Genomic DNA, 16,254 nt, shown 5'->3' on the forward strand with positions numbered 1-16,254 from the left:
CGCAGCTTCCACAGCTAGATCTCGCTCCAAGATTGCGCTATCGCCCACGATACGCGACTCGCTTTCGTGCCATAATTGAATTATTACCCACTGCCGAGGTGTTCGAGCCATATTTACGACATCGTCGTAAAATTTAAATGCAAAAGATCATTGTTACTTATTTACATTCCTTTTAGACATAAACAATGTCAAGATTTCAGCATATTCATATTAAAAAAATTGTCAATTGCAAACAAACCCAATCTATTATGATAACATAATTTGAATTGTTCTTATAGTTTTGACGGTGAGAGTAGGATTTTCTTTTAGGTTAACAAGGAATTCAATGCTTATTGTCAAGAAGCAATTTTCACTCAATCCCTCTCGTCAACGAGTACAAACTTACGCGGCGCACGTGCGTCCGTATCAATAGTATAACAAATAGCCTGATATTTCGTCAGAAATAACCCGAATCAAGTTTCAGTGCGAAAGCTTTTGTGTGTGGCAGGTGAAAAAGTGGGAGGCTTGATTTATTCGTATACTGGCGCCGCCTATCGCACGATGATTGAACGCAGGACGTGTTTATACATCTACAAACCTGTGAAATATGACATATAAAACGCGTTTGAAATTTATACGTTTTTAACAGTTGTCGTTTGAAACAGTCCTGTGCCACATATCTGCAAATACAACTTGTGACTGAGCAAAAATGGTTTATTTTAATATCTAGCATTTATACTGATTTCTTCAACACTTTTTTAATACTTGTTTCTTACAAAAATGCAATATCAAAATATATGTGAACAATTTTATCAACAAAAATCAAGTTCATAAATCCAGTAGCACAATGAACTTTGGTCAGGTCGCGCGTATGCAAGTAATAGGTGCTTGGTGTAATATGTGTGGCTGAGTGCCGACAGTCGATATTGACTTTGATAAACGAGCAAGTCAGTGTCGCCCTACAAGAAGCCACGTCACCTACTTTGGTGCATTGCGGTTCCTTCATCCTACCAACCCAACCCTTGTTTACTCTATCCGCCTAGTTTTTATGACTACTAACACGCCATTACGTCTAACAAGACTGCTTATGGTTGTTCTTTATTTGTTCCACACTGTTTATTTGTATTTTTGTGAATTATATAGATAGTGATTACAATATGTTTTTAGAATTATTCATGTTTCAAAACGAAACACATGATTACAATGAAATTATAGGATTTTTTAATTATTTTATGTTTGTGTATTATCAAATAAAATATTTTGATAAACATTTTAATTTTTCAAACGCATTTTTAGTAACTAAGTTTACAATTTTAATGGAAATAGTCTTAATATTAATCTTATTTTGATAACCATAAAACAATACCAATAATTCTGTCCTGCGTAAAAATAATAATAAAATAATATTTAGTTGTTGGTTATACAAAAGTGTTGCTTATTTAGTTGGCCTTTGTACGTAGCATAGATAGGCTACGTTTACGGCGACGGCCGGCAAAGGCTTTCAGGCAACCAGTTGATAGCATTTCCATAATATTGAAACGGAACCGATACACCTAGCGCTCATTAGCTTCATTGATCGGCTTAGCTTCCCAGAGAATGTTACGTCCACCTATACAGTGTAGTCTAGTTATCAATTCAAATTCGTTGTATATTGGTTACATGGAAATTTGTATATAGGTAATTACCTGCGTCTAACAGATAGGACTCAATCAATTTACATAATATGTTTAGAATCTTACTTATACATAATCACAATACCCGTTATATGTATATGATATTTAGAAATATAATTTTACAATTTATACATTACTAGCTTTTACCCGCGACTCCGTCCGCGCGGAATAAAAAATAGAAAACGGGGTAAAAATTATCCTATGTCCGTTTCCTGGTTCTAAGCTACCTGCCCACCAATTTTCAGTCAAATCGATTCAGCCGTTCTCGAGTTATAAATAGTGTAACTAACACGACTTTCTTATATATATATAGATTTACTACAGTTTGTACTTATTCTTTTCACGTAAGACATTCATATACCTACATTAAGAATATTTGTCGTTTTCTATACTGTTTAACTTAGTGCCGGTGCGTTCTATAGGAGACCCCGGCGCAGTCGCACTTGAGGTTGGCCACCGAGGGGGTTTTAGTGTTTAGGAATTTCACATAACGCTGTCTTTCCCTCAAAAGACAGGGTATCTTACGAAGATTTCTTCCCGGATACAAAAAAAGACAGTTTAACTTGGATTATGATTACGTATGAATTCTCTTTATTTTCACGAATCTTTAAACGCAATTTTGGATCACGAAATATCAACATTTCGGAATCAGAGCGGTCAGAATTGCGAATCATACCGAAGTTGTTAGACGAACGTTTGCAGTAGCTCAGGAATAAGCGTAAGCATTTGCATAATATCGAATCGTCAGCGATATGGATCCACGGAGCTCATTAACGTAATTGATCGGCTTTCCGCTAGCCTGGAATCAATCACACGTCCCACCATTGATTTGCATTAATTACTGTGCCGAATGTCACATATCGCCGGTGCCCTCATAAACCAAATCATTATTTTGATTGACCTGCGTTTGATAACGACGGATCTATTTTGTAGCATTCCACTAGAATGAATCAGGTTTAAACAGGTGGCAGTTTCACTTTATTTAGTTTAATCATTATTCTTATTGGTATAATGAAATTTAGATGGTTAAATATGAACATCAAAGAAATCACAGTGTGTTATATGTGCTCTGTCGTATAAACTAAAATGCAAGACCAATCTTTTATAATACACAGACAACCACGTCAGGTTTTGTCGTGCAATATTTTGTCAAGTTTATTTTCTCATTAAAGTACCTGGTCACATTGAATCGAAATGAGAAACGGCATCGAAACGCTTGCCAACAAGATAATACAATCCCTATCTTGTAAACCGCACAATATAGCAAAACTGAAAAGTAAATGCATCTTCAAAAAGCGTAGGGTTGCAATCTAGCGAGGAATAATTTTTCTGTGCGATTGCGATGCGATGTTTTGGCGCAACGTTCGACAAATAGCCGGCGTCGCAATCTGCAGGGCGCGGGAGTAGGCTAGCGGGCGGCGCAGCGCGGGCGGCTGACGGCACAATCTACACCGCGCCGCGTTACACCGCGCCGCGCTCGGCCCACCGGCATTTACAAAAAATGTCGAGATTGGCGAAGAGAACACCGGGGCCTTGGGGTGTCGGCTGCCGATTCGCCGCGTTGCAACACGAAGATTGTGCCGTCTGTTTTCCTCGCTTCTTAGATTCCTATTTCCGTAAAGAAAAACTAGAACGAAAACGTTCTGTTATAAAAAAACTACTATATTGCACACCTTTTCCCGTACTATTTGTAATAAAAACGGAAATTCATGTAATATGTCTGAACTAAAGGGTGATACGAAAAAATATTATAAAAGGTAATAAAGCGCTCATTTAAATTATCTAGTTAGTAGTTAAATAGCTCATTCTCATTCTTGGAAACGTACCCTAACTTAATAAACGACAAGAGTAAGAAGCTGCGCGTGAAAGTTGAGAGCGTATGCTATCTCATGCAAATTACGGCAGATTTATCATAAGACGTCTCCATAATTGCGACGTGAGGAGATACGACGGGTGGTCTTGGAGTTTCTTTGAATAAAAAATGGCAATTAAAGGGATAAACTGGAGCAGTTAAGTTGGCCGTCACGCCCGCGGTATCGGAGCGGGGTGCGCAGCCGCTTGCCCTCCCAGCCGTGGCGCCCGACATGTAAAGGGCGTGGGGCAATATCATAGACTACAGCTGAGACGAAGCGGGAACATCCGCCAGAGACGCTATTGCACTTGAAGCTTTACAAAGCTAAAAGCAATACAGTTATTTGATTTAAGGCGGGTGTATACCGTCTTCGACTGGATTGTGTTTGCGCTGGTTTGGCAGATGTCAAAGTTGTATGTTTTGAAACAGATACCACCGTTGTTGTTCGCTTTGTTTACTTTTAGATAGAAGATATTAGTTTCTGCGTAAACTTTTATCTGGACTTTTAAAAAGAGCATTTCTATACAAAATAGTGAATTTAAAAAGTGGTGATTTTTCTTCGTAAATTTTAAAGATTGCTATTTAAAAGTAAGGCTTAACTTTATTTTCTATTTTTTTAAATGTGTACCGTTTTCTTTCGAAAATGTTTCCTTTCCTTAAACTACGACACAAAGAAAACTTTCTTTACGATATTTCTTGTTTGCTTTTAGAAAACTACAGACAAATGATATAAAATAAAATGTACTCACATGTTGTGAAAAGAACGCAACATATATTCTTGTGTCCCACGAAGCGTTTCTTAGGCTTACGTTGAATAGTAAAGAAAAAAAAAAGAAAAACTCACAATTATTTTCATACTTTTCTTGTGTTCAGAAGAGATTTTTTTCTATTGAAAATGCGCTAAATATGAGCTCTTCATTACTTAAAAACACAAGAATTTCAATATTACGAAAGTATTAAACATTTTTCTTCAATTATATAAAATGATATATACTCTGTATATATATGTATATGTGTAGAGTGTGCGAAAATAGACAACTAATATTTTTATATTTGGTACCTAAATATTATTAAAAAGATCATCAATTTTAAATAATAAATATAAAATATGAAAAACAACTTTTAATCATCGTCATTTGTTATTAAATTAAGTTGTACACGCATGAGCTTGTTACATAAGTCGGTTTTAATCTGAAATGCTCTGATAAAGTTATTATTGAGGAGCGTTCGGTCGCCGATGCGCCGGTGGATCGGGCGGGCGGTCCTCATGTAATGACACGTCATTAGTATCCCGTTAGCTTGTGCACTCAATATCATGAAATTACCTCTGGAATATTACAGCTATATCAACTTTACAAACATCACTCAGCTTTATAAATACCATAGCTCGTTAGAAAAGATATGGATCTGTTTTGGTTTATTTATAACCCATTAAAATAAACGGAATCTACAACAGAAATAACATAATAATTATCAGTAGAGTTTCGGTTCGGGTTCTTAGTAAAAGTCTAAAAAAGGATAAAAGAGATGAAATGGAAATTACACTTTGACAATACTTTAATTATGATAGCTACTATGTTGATATGAGAACATTAAGTTAAATAAAAAAGGTATTGATCATTAATTAATATGAAAAAAGACAAAAAAATGACTGACTTCGATTCGAATAACGAAATTAAGTTCGTTATTTTTTCGTATTAACAAACAAAGATATTTCTATTATACGAGTAATTCATTTTAAATATTATTAACATTTTCAATAAAAGATTGGATTGTATTTATTTCGAATAAATACAAACGTGCTCGTTTCTCGCAAATCGACTTTGTTTTTACATTGAGTTGTAGCGATGTTTAATTAACACCTGCCCCTTTGAAAACTTAAGATAGCGCGAGGATTTATTTAAAAGTAGGTTAAGTTAACTGAGATGGGCAGAGATAAAATAAAGTTGACTAGTACTAGTAAATAAAGGGAACGTTAAATAAACAACACTATTTACTTCGTCTAATAACTATTTGATTGCTAGAGGTAGCAATTTCACTTATATTTTCTCATGAAATCTTACTGCTTCCTAATATTATAAATGCGAATGTTTGGATGGATAGATGGATGGATGTTTGTTTGAAGGTATCTCCGGAACCGCTGAACGGATCTCTATGAGTTTTGGTATATATGTAGAACATAGTCTGGAATAGCACATAGGTTACTTATTAAGTTTATTTTTAATTCCGCGCGGACAAAGTCGCGGGCTACAGCTAGTGACATATAACTACGAAATGGAACAAGCAATAATGATTCTATTACTGTATTTCTGAATATGTTAACAGTTATTGATTTGGTAAAGAAATTTTAAGTATACACCAGATGTCGCCCGCGACTCCTTTCGCGCGGGATTAAAAAATCTTAATTAATACACGATGTGTTCTTCCAGACTATGATCCGTCGAGCCATGCTGAAGATACCTTCTAACAAACATCTATCCATTCATCCTTTCGTTTAAACTTTCGCATTTATAATATTAGTATTATTCAAAAAGTTACTAAATAGGGCCTACGTCACTTAAGACAACGAGCTACGTCACAACGTAGGTACCTACTATTCTAATAGTGAAAGATTTTTCAAATTAGACTAGTAGTTTTTGAGTTTTTCATTACAGTTATTTATTAATCTAAAAATTTCCTCTTCAAAACACTCATATATGACGTATTTACAAGTCATATTACTCGAGCGAACTAGTCACACGAAGCTGATATGACACGAAGTGGGTAATCATAGCTGCCAAAATAATAGCAATATTAATTAATAACTTGAAAGTCAACATCCCTCACCCTGTCATTAGTTTGAACAGAGATGTATGAGTACATCAATCATTAGGCGCTATCGCCTACGCACAACGCGCACCTTCGTGCCACTTTGTTACGTACATGTTTTGGGAATTTTAAATTAATTTACGTAAATGAATTAGGTTTAAATTTATTTGCACTTCGCTAATTCCAAGACTATATTAATCTAAAATATAGTGCCTACTAAATACTATATTTCTACTTTAAACTATTTATTATTAAAGAGGCAGTTCATTATTTTACTTTCCATTATCCAGATTCAATTAAAACTTCACAAACCAATCCTGTTTAATAATTACTGCTAATTTTTAAGTTTCGTTAAAATGTGAACTAGCTTTTTCTCTTATACTGAGTCAATTTTTGTAAGCACTTATTTCTCTATAATGTTATCTTTCCACCACAGTCATCAATCGACGTCTCAATGCAGTCGAGAGTGCTGCTTCAGTTCGCATTACTGTCAACTATCTGATTTTACGACAAACTAAGTATTTCTAAATCCAGATACTGTTAACTTTGTTGCGTAATAAAATTTCATAAACTCGCTTTCTTGATAAAGCTTGAATGTAGTTGTGAAATTTAAGAAAAAGTTCAGTTGCTGAATTGATTACTGACAACTTTGATATAGCCCAATATTAGCCGTCAACAGTACAATGTCTCTTGATAAACACTTTTCGATGTACAAGGCAGCTAAATTGAGGTTTAAAAGCATTCTTCAATCTTGGTCCATTCACTATACATTCTTTAGTTATTAAATCTGCAATTTAGTAGTGATTTATTTTCAACCTTTGTTTCGCAGCCAGTTTAATATTGATATAACGATTTCACCGCAGAAATTAAAACAAATAAAATTAAGCCATAATTGAATTTAACAAAAGCTCTCTTATTTTAAGCTACCGTAATCTGATTTTCTCCCCCAGCAATTTAGCGGGCGTAATTCTAGCCACGATAAAAATTACATACTTTTGTTTACGGTCCGGATGCGGCCCTGCAAAATGGATTTTGAAACGGGCATAGCCGAGCGGCCGTATGCCCGCCACCGTTACTTTTCAACCCGAAATTCCAAACCGCGAATTTAATATTTAATCTCACCCTTGTCTAGAACATTTACCGACGGACAGTGTTCCGAAATATTCGCTGAAAATATTCTTTATCTGCCGCGGCGTACATCGGCTAGGTCCAGTTTTTTAATCGCTCGACCAGCACTTGACGTGCGGCTGTGATGGATGGCGGACGCCACCCCGGGTCACGTTTTGTCATTTTATTAATACTTAAATTGGCTAACAGTGACGCAGGAAAATTGCCAAAAGGACTAGACGTGGCCCGCTTCACTTTCGTCCTATTATTTTGTGTTCGACCCGGTCAATCGGTTTAGGGGATTTATTTTTACGATAAGTGAACAAGAAATACGATGTTAAGAAATGATTAATAACCACAGATAATATATGAATGTGATCATTTAATGACATCGTGATGATCGATGATACTGATAAGATGTTAGTCGAAAGCAGACTCAAATGAGGGAAAGTATGAAAAATGGAGATTTTGCATATCAATTATTCGAATCTTTTATCTGCGCGTGAGTTTGCGCTTATCCAAAAGATAATCCACAACTTTTAATACCGCAATGGTATGATAAAAACAACCTTTCATGATTTTAAATTTAAAAGTAGATGTAGAAATGTCGCTAGTTACCTATATTATTTATATTATCAGAATCTCATTACTTCAAGCGAAAAAAAGCTTCAAGATATCACTATCTAGACAGCAAAGCTACTACTAATAAAAATTGTTATATTTAAAAAGGAAACGGTAGCATTCATGTCACGAATTATTATAAAAGTAATTTTTTCACGCCGTCGTAATACCGATAATGTCGTATGCGATGTCGTGACGCCGATATAGCCGCTGCACGTAAGAGTGCGTACAAACATGAAACGCTTTTTTGCATATCAACGAGAAATTATCAGAATAAAAAAAAACGGATTTAACGTTGAAATGAATGACATTTTTAATTTATGGCTACATTATTTTTTTAAACAGTTCCACAACTAGACGAATGTTGGTGGAACATTAAATATATATTTTTAAAACACATATATTACTTTCTGTTCTGAACCATGGGGATGCTTTATGTTTCGCTTGACATATTATAACATCACTTCCAAAAAACAAACGCTTTATTTGTTGTAATTAAGTTATTAAGTGTTGTAAATTAAGGTTTTAATTGAACAGAATTTTGCATTTGATAAAAGATTCGTATTGAATAAATTTCTAACACGCAACTCCGAATATATACATAAATAAAATATTTAGGTATAAACAGGTTTGATTCCAAATAACCAAACTAACTACATCCTTTCGTTTATGAAAGTAACCGACGCAAATCAGAATAAATTACATTATATAATAATGTAGTCTACCCTATTAATTCACGAACCCCAACGAAATATGAATGTCCGTCGTACATAAATCTTGTACCGTAATGACCAAACAGTTGGTTACGTCTGGGAACATTTGAGCGGAGTAAGTCGGGGAGTGTTGGCTTGGGTTAATGGCGTGTCATCGCGTACGATAGCCTGTCCCGCTCCCGGCGACTAACTCATCAGAACAGACACGGCCATAGCTCGTCTCCGATTGACGTCCTCTTTAAAACTAAACTGGTTAAGAGAAGATTAAGTTGTTTATACTAAGTTAACTATTCAGGTTGTTTAGAAGTTTTTAAACACTATGGCTATGCCACTAATGATATATGGCTGCATGTCGCTCTTAATTGGACACAGGTTTAGCTAGCTTTCACTTTAAGACAGTACAAAAACGTTAAGTCATGACTCATGACACACGATGATGACATGATAGATCCAAAATGATAGAAGAGACAACATGATAGATCCAAAGTTATAAATAAAGAAGATCATTCATTTTATAATCTATGATCTTTCCGCTTTATTTAATAGAATAAGTAAAATGTCCCTTCGGAACAAGGTGACACTATATATCAGTAGTGCGCCCCGTCATGACGTATGCTAGTTCGGTATTCGCGCACATCGCCCCGAAACAAATACACCGACTTCAGGTGATTCAGAATAGATTCTTGCGTAGAGCCACGGGAGCTCCATGGTACTTACGCCACAGTGATCTTCATATAGATTTGGACTTGCCCACAATTCTCTAACACCCAATAATAAGACAGTACAGAAATAAGATATCAGGAAGTCTTTGTTTTAAAGTTTTATTAGTTTTGATGTTATTAAAATAGTTAAAAGCCTATAAAAGTTCCTTGTATGATGTCGAAAATATTAAAGCAATTGTTGACAAGAAATATGTTGGGAATTCATAAAATATACGAGAGAAAGCCAAGTTATGAGAAGGTCCCAACATGATTAAATGCAATTTCTTTACAAAGTATGCTCCCCGTTCGACGTGGAACTTTTGCTTTCAAGACCTTATTCTCAACTCTGTCGCCGTTCGAGCGATTGTAAAAGTATTAACTGGTAAACCTTATAAATTTTCTCGAGTAAAAATGTTATTGTTAAAAACCTTCGAAGTTGCGAGAAATATAACTCTTTAGAGCTTTTAATGTAATTACATCGTTTCTTATAATTAATTAACTTTAACATTTTATACTTTCTATTCTAACAATTTTAAATTGCTTATTTTATTAAGAACATAATATAAATGTACGTGAGTCCTGGCCAGTAACCGTTCAATAGAGCCGTGAGCTACGAGTATTACATATATTAGAGATAGTATTTCCTATATATTGTTTCAATCTTCGCATGCATTTCCCTCAATGGAGTCTACTTCAATATAATATGCCAAGGGCTAACAGGTAAATTTGATAGAACACATACAAATTTTCAATAAATTGCCATATATGTATTTTAAATTAAAGCACTTCATAGATAGAACATCTTAAAAATATCAATGATGTCTAAGGCTCTAAGTACACAAGGCAACGTAAATCTTCGAAACTAATGTTGAATCTATGCGTCGCAGGCATCGCGTTGGACGGAAGTCGTCAATTCAACCGAATTACTGACATACTTCACAGATGCTTTAGTTTCCAACGATAAAAAACAAATGAAAGTAAAAAGTTCACTGTATACAGAGTAATCCAGAATCATCGCACCAGTAGCATGCGCAGCCATAACAGTAGCAAAATAACAAATCTACAACCATCAAAATGTGGGAGCAGGTTGCTTTATATTGCCGTAGCGTCGCGTTGATGAAGTTTTACCTGGCCGTAATATAGACTTACGTCATCGACCTCTAAAATCAATTATGCAGGAAGTTTGCAGTTTACGGTGTAATATCACGTAACGAAGTAATACCCCCAAGTTCGGTGGAGAATGATGGAATAGATGTAGCGGCTGACTTATAGTTGTAGCACGGCTCATAACTAGCGTCCGGCGGCGCATAAGTCCCGCCACCGCAACGTTCAGTCGCCTGCCGCCCCCGCAAAGCTGTGTTAAGTATATGCCTTTAATTAACGATCTGCAAAACATTTGAATACGTCACTGTCTTTAACTCATTTATTAGCTTTGTACCATGTCTTTTAAATGTATTTTTCCACTTCTTAAGTTTGTTTTGAACTAAAATCGCGTAAGTATTATACAAATATTTAATTATTGAAGAAGGACCTCTACAGAATTATTGCAAAGATTTTACTGCCTACAAAGATAAATATATTTCATAACATGTACAATTATTAATCTCCACTAATCCTTGTATTACACATACATTTAAAACTGGTAAGGAAATGAGAAGCGGTTGCTTTATGTGAGATCTAAAATAGAATACCTCACCTCACATAGATGTTATACATTTTCACTGACTAAACCACACCGCTTTCCCATTATTTTTCGACGGTATAAGCAGGATGTAATCCTTTTCTGTTTATAATTTTTAAGTCGTAGAGCCAGTGCTACGATACGACGTGGTAAGAAATTCGTAGCATTGGATTAAAAGAAAGAAATCTTTATATTGTAATTTAATAATATATTTTAAAATTTTAAATTTATGGACTGCCGTGAATTCTTTTATTTTTTAAATTTCCATCCACGTAAATAATATAACTATAAAGCATGTTGAGACTAATAAAAACACAAATAAAACCTCTACAAGTGCGATTTCGTGTATTCAGACACCGAAATCACCTATTCCTCCACGGGTTATCGCATAAAAGCCTACAATTTCATCAAACCCACCCTTAATAGTTACAAAGAACTTTGTTATTTGGTTATTTGGCTGTCAGTTAGTTTTTAAAGGCCGACAACAAAGTTAAAACGAAGTAATTAAAAAAGAAAACACAAAATACTTACAAAGTCGGAAGTTCGACTCTCTTCACTTAAATTACTTGCGATTACACCGACAAAACGTTTAATGAAACACTTTAAATCGCACCGACTGGGCGCGTCGCCCCCTCGCCCCCGCTTCACCGCTACCTGCCTCTACCATAGTTCACCAACTTTCCATCTAGCTGCGGTAGGTGTCGGGTAGTTTTTCCTGAAATATCTTACCCGTAAGGAGAGTTTCAACTACTTCCGCAAAGTCCATTAAAGAGTATACTCATGCCACGGTGATCACAAATGCTACTGATTTCGGAGACCGTTTTGAGGTCGATTAGAGTTCTTTAAATGAAATCTTCGCCAAAGCATATTTTTGTAAAATATCCTAAACTCAACAATTCGCTAACAAAGTATTCGATAGAAGCTTCATTTTAAATTTCCAAAATGTGTGATGTGTATACGTTTTAGAAATAAGCAGTATTTTTTTTCTTACACACGAAATGTTTCGGAACGTTGAGGTTTTCGTTTTACAGCCGCATGATCGATTAATTTTGAATAAGTGTAGTACTTTGAAACTTGAAAACTGTGTTTAAAAGAACGCATAGACGTATCTTTGGCGGCAAGCAAACGCAGTTGTATCATATAAATATATGTGAGCAAAGGAAACGCAGACGTCTACGTTCCGGTGCGTCGCTGCGGAAACCGCGTCAATTAACTTGGCTGCTATGACATATTAGCCATTGTTTCCCGTTCGCTTTTCCCCTTCTTGTATCAGCTATCAACTGCTTACAAGCAAACCGAACCTCCACAATTTATGTTACGTTCAATTTAACATTTACAAACGTCTAAAAGTCGAAAAATCAAACAACAAATCCTCAAAACCTCTCACCCGTAATCAAAAAGTTCAGTGGTCCGAATTTAATAAATACACCGGAAACCGTAAAGTTAAAAAAAAAAACAAATTCAATATCTGGCCAAGTCATCTGCCAGATGCTAGGCGGTTAAACTCTCTTGAATCAACCCTAAATTAAATAGATCCAGTGAGCAAAAAAAAAGTTTAGTGACTGTCAATGTCAAACAAAGAAGATGAAAAAAGTTTTCTCTTCCAATTCCATTTTCTTTCACGATTTCTCTTTCATAGTCTCTAAAAGTTTTCAAAATAAGAGGTTTTCGCGAGAATCTCAATTATCGATAAAGACGATATTAAAAATTCGTTTGTTTTGTTCTTAGCCAGCGCCTGGAGAACGGTGTTCCCTTTTTTCTATTGTTTGCGCAGGCCGGGGGCAGGGAAACAGAAGTGGCGGCGGCTGATAATCACAAATTTGAATTTCGCCTCCACAAGTAATGACAAAATCACCCGATTTTGTGCGTCGTTGTTTCTCATCGCAAGTAATTAGGCGTGAAAAAATTTATTATATTGACTGGAAAGAATATTGTTTACGCGTTCCAATAACTTTGATGTCTTTGTGAATTTTTTTTTGCTTACAATAGAGAAAAACGAATAATAACATTCGAGCATTACTCCGTAGGGTATATAGAGTTTATGGGTTTCATAAATCAATTCTTTCAGAATGTTTATAAGGATAATCTCAAATATTTTACAACAAGAAATAAGTTAGAATCATCGCCAATGCAAGCCGATTGTGATTTCATTATACAAATTTTAGGTTAAAATAATGAAGACGGGCAATTTGACATGAACTATGGGGAAGCAACGTAAATAATATAAGCATCATAGTTACAGAAGCGGTACTCCTTTAATGTATTCATGTAATTCGCATCGTAGTAGCCGGCATCCCCTTTGACCGGCCACGCACACCGAACACGCCGCGCACCACGCCGCGCAGAGCCGGACAGTATATAGCAGTATAACGTGATGTTTTAAAACCATCCATCAAGTTTAATGTCCATTTAAAAAGAGGTAGCGTGTCGACTCTTTTCCTCGATTTCCTATTTGCCTAAATTGTATTTTTAAAATATAAATACAGTATTTCTATATTCATAGATAAACGAGCCTTTACCTGCGACTCCATCCGCGCGAAAAAAAATCTTTATAAGTAGCCTATGTGTTCCTATGGTCTAAGTTAATCTTTGCCAAATTTCATTAAAATCAGTTGAGACGTTCCGGAGATACCTTCAAACAAACATCCATTCATCTAAACATTTGCATTTATAACATTAGTAAGATATGGCTTAAAAAATGAAACAAGTAACTAAAAGTTATGTAAGGTAAAATAAAAATTACGTTTAGTAAACTAAATTATATCGATCCTACTTGACATGTGTGTGGATTATTTTACAATAAAATGTTTTCTCAAATCATAAATATTGCTTTGTTTGTTTCGCCTTTTCCTTTTCTTACAAAAGAATATAAGTTTTATATTTTATGAAGACATCATAAGAGCGGTCTTATAAAAACCATCGGTAAACAATCTCTTTAAATTAAAATTACCATCTCGGCCCCATTTATCATTTTCAAATAAGACGATAAAAATTTAAGGAAACTGAATTTGTAACTTGTTTTATTTATAGCCAAGTGAAAAGATGTTGGAATAATGTGGAAGTACCGTCCTACCGTACGAACTCTCAACAATAATTTATTACGGCGAGAAATCCACGACCAGATGTTATTTTCGGTCCCACTAAGTATTTTAATCTGAAAGCATTCGAACGCAACTGTATCGTCTTTCCCTTTTTGCGTAATTTACATTACAAACTGAAATCTCTGGCGAGCGTAATGCACTCAAATTTATTATCAATTGACTGCGCTCCACTATTCAACAGTCCAAATACAAAAGCAAGAGTGCCCAGCTAACTGTAGCCGGGTCAAATAAAACCCCAAGTATCAGCTACTTGAATGTAAAAACGTAGCGATGCGGGCGCCAGCGACGCGCTTCTAGCCAATTTACATTAAATGCGGTCTGCCCCCTCCAGTGATAGCTCATACTTACTAGAACCTACAAAACCGGCAGTCAGCTACCGACTCGATTATACTATCTCTGAATAACGAGACGTCATCGTTTAATGTGGAAGTGGTTGCACAAGACCGACGAGAAAATTTCGATAAAATGAAAGAAAATGGCGTGACTCGACAAATTTAAGGTATGCAAATACCCTATTTGACGTGCATTAAACGTAATGAGAAGAGAATGAGGATCGGACAAGATCTATGGAAATTTTAATAACAATCTTAAAGAATTTTATTTTACTCATTAAAGTTAAATTGAACACTATATTAGATTTTATTTCTAATAACATAACAATGAAGATTTTGAACATTGTTTTATATTAAAAATTCGCTTTACGACTAAAGTGTATAGATTATAGCCAAATGGTTAAACATAGATAAAATTAAAAAGAAATATATAACCTTAATTCTATTTAAGAAATAACATAAGCTCGACTACACTCGATCTCAAACATGTATAAAAGAACATCGTCTTTATATTTCGTGTTAAAAAAAATTAAATTGAAATACAAAAATAAATAATTTGATATTGTATAAGTCATTATCATTATAAATAGATTATACAACGAGTCATAACATTCGTAAATTGTATATTGTTATAATGGAAAACAATAGCACGTAAACTACGTGATTTAAGCCAAACTATTAAATATAATGCGCACAATCTCAAGATCACAGCTTGCATACTAAATTACCAGCCCTTAATTATTTATGCAACATGAGCTAACATCTTAATAGCCAGCGAGAATTATGTCCATCCTAAAATAATATTTTGTGTAAATATTTGAAAATAAACAAATGGCGTGCCTTTGCCCGTTTTGTACTCGTAATGTTATAAGTCTGCTGTTCTCCGAAAGCGGTAACCTTCTTCAATATTTAATTTAGTCTAATACAACATCATTTAATTTCCAATTTATTATCTGTCCCAAAGTTATCAAATATTACTAAACCTTACCTTTGGATGTGCTCTTCTGGGGAAAGCCACTTTTGGATCAATCTGAAAAGAAATAACAGTAAATAAATTTCACGTGAAAAATTTATTAATTTTTTTTTTACACGAACAGATAGGTAGTAATCTTAAAAAAAATTATAACTTCCACTTTACGCATTCCAATGGCTTCGGCAGCAAAAAAGCGAACAAGTATAATTCCTACGTTTCGAAGTTGTCACTCGATTTCTCCCTTCGTCTTTTTAATGTTAGCGAGCGCTTGTATTTCATACGCGCCACTGTTTAAGCCCTCAGATTTTCTCTCAGCAACGAGCGGTCGCTTCGAGTCTTTTTACTCATATCCCGACGCGCCGCTGACCGTTATAAACGCAAAATATAAACCCAAAGAAGCTACCTTTGACATTTTAATGGTAAAACGTTTCATTTCCACTTGTGCTGGCCGCTTTGTCGAATGGAATCTAAATTCTATAGAGCTTCCTGCTTTTCGCAACTAGGAGTCTTGCTGTAAAATAGTCGGTTAACTTGTTGATATATTTTTTATAAATAAATAAATTAAAAGAGACATTCGTAGTTTATTTGTGGCCAAATTTTGCTAAACATATGTTGTATACATACATTATATACAATATGTTGATAGTATGAAGAATGTGTTGCAAAGATTGAATATGTAAAACACAAAGCGAAAATTAAATCATCCGTAAAAG

General features: G+C 34.9%; 1 protein-coding gene across 2 annotated transcripts in view; it reads right to left on the reverse strand.

Moving 5' to 3' along the window:
* The window catches only part of LOC106718514 (RNA-binding protein Musashi homolog Rbp6), a 400,846-nt gene that overhangs the window by 176,984 nt on the left and 207,608 nt on the right, over positions 1-16,254 (reverse strand). For both annotated transcript variants that reach the window (XM_014512607.2, XM_014512608.2), the window contains exon 5: positions 15,557-15,598. In XM_014512607.2, the coding sequence (XP_014368093.1) occupies positions 15,557-15,598 (42 nt within the window). The remainder of the gene's footprint in view (positions 1-15,556; positions 15,599-16,254) is intronic.

This window comes from Papilio machaon, chromosome 4 (genome assembly GCF_912999745.1).
Source record: "Papilio machaon chromosome 4, ilPapMach1.1, whole genome shotgun sequence".
Classification (NCBI taxonomy): Eukaryota; Metazoa; Arthropoda; class Insecta; order Lepidoptera; family Papilionidae; genus Papilio; species Papilio machaon.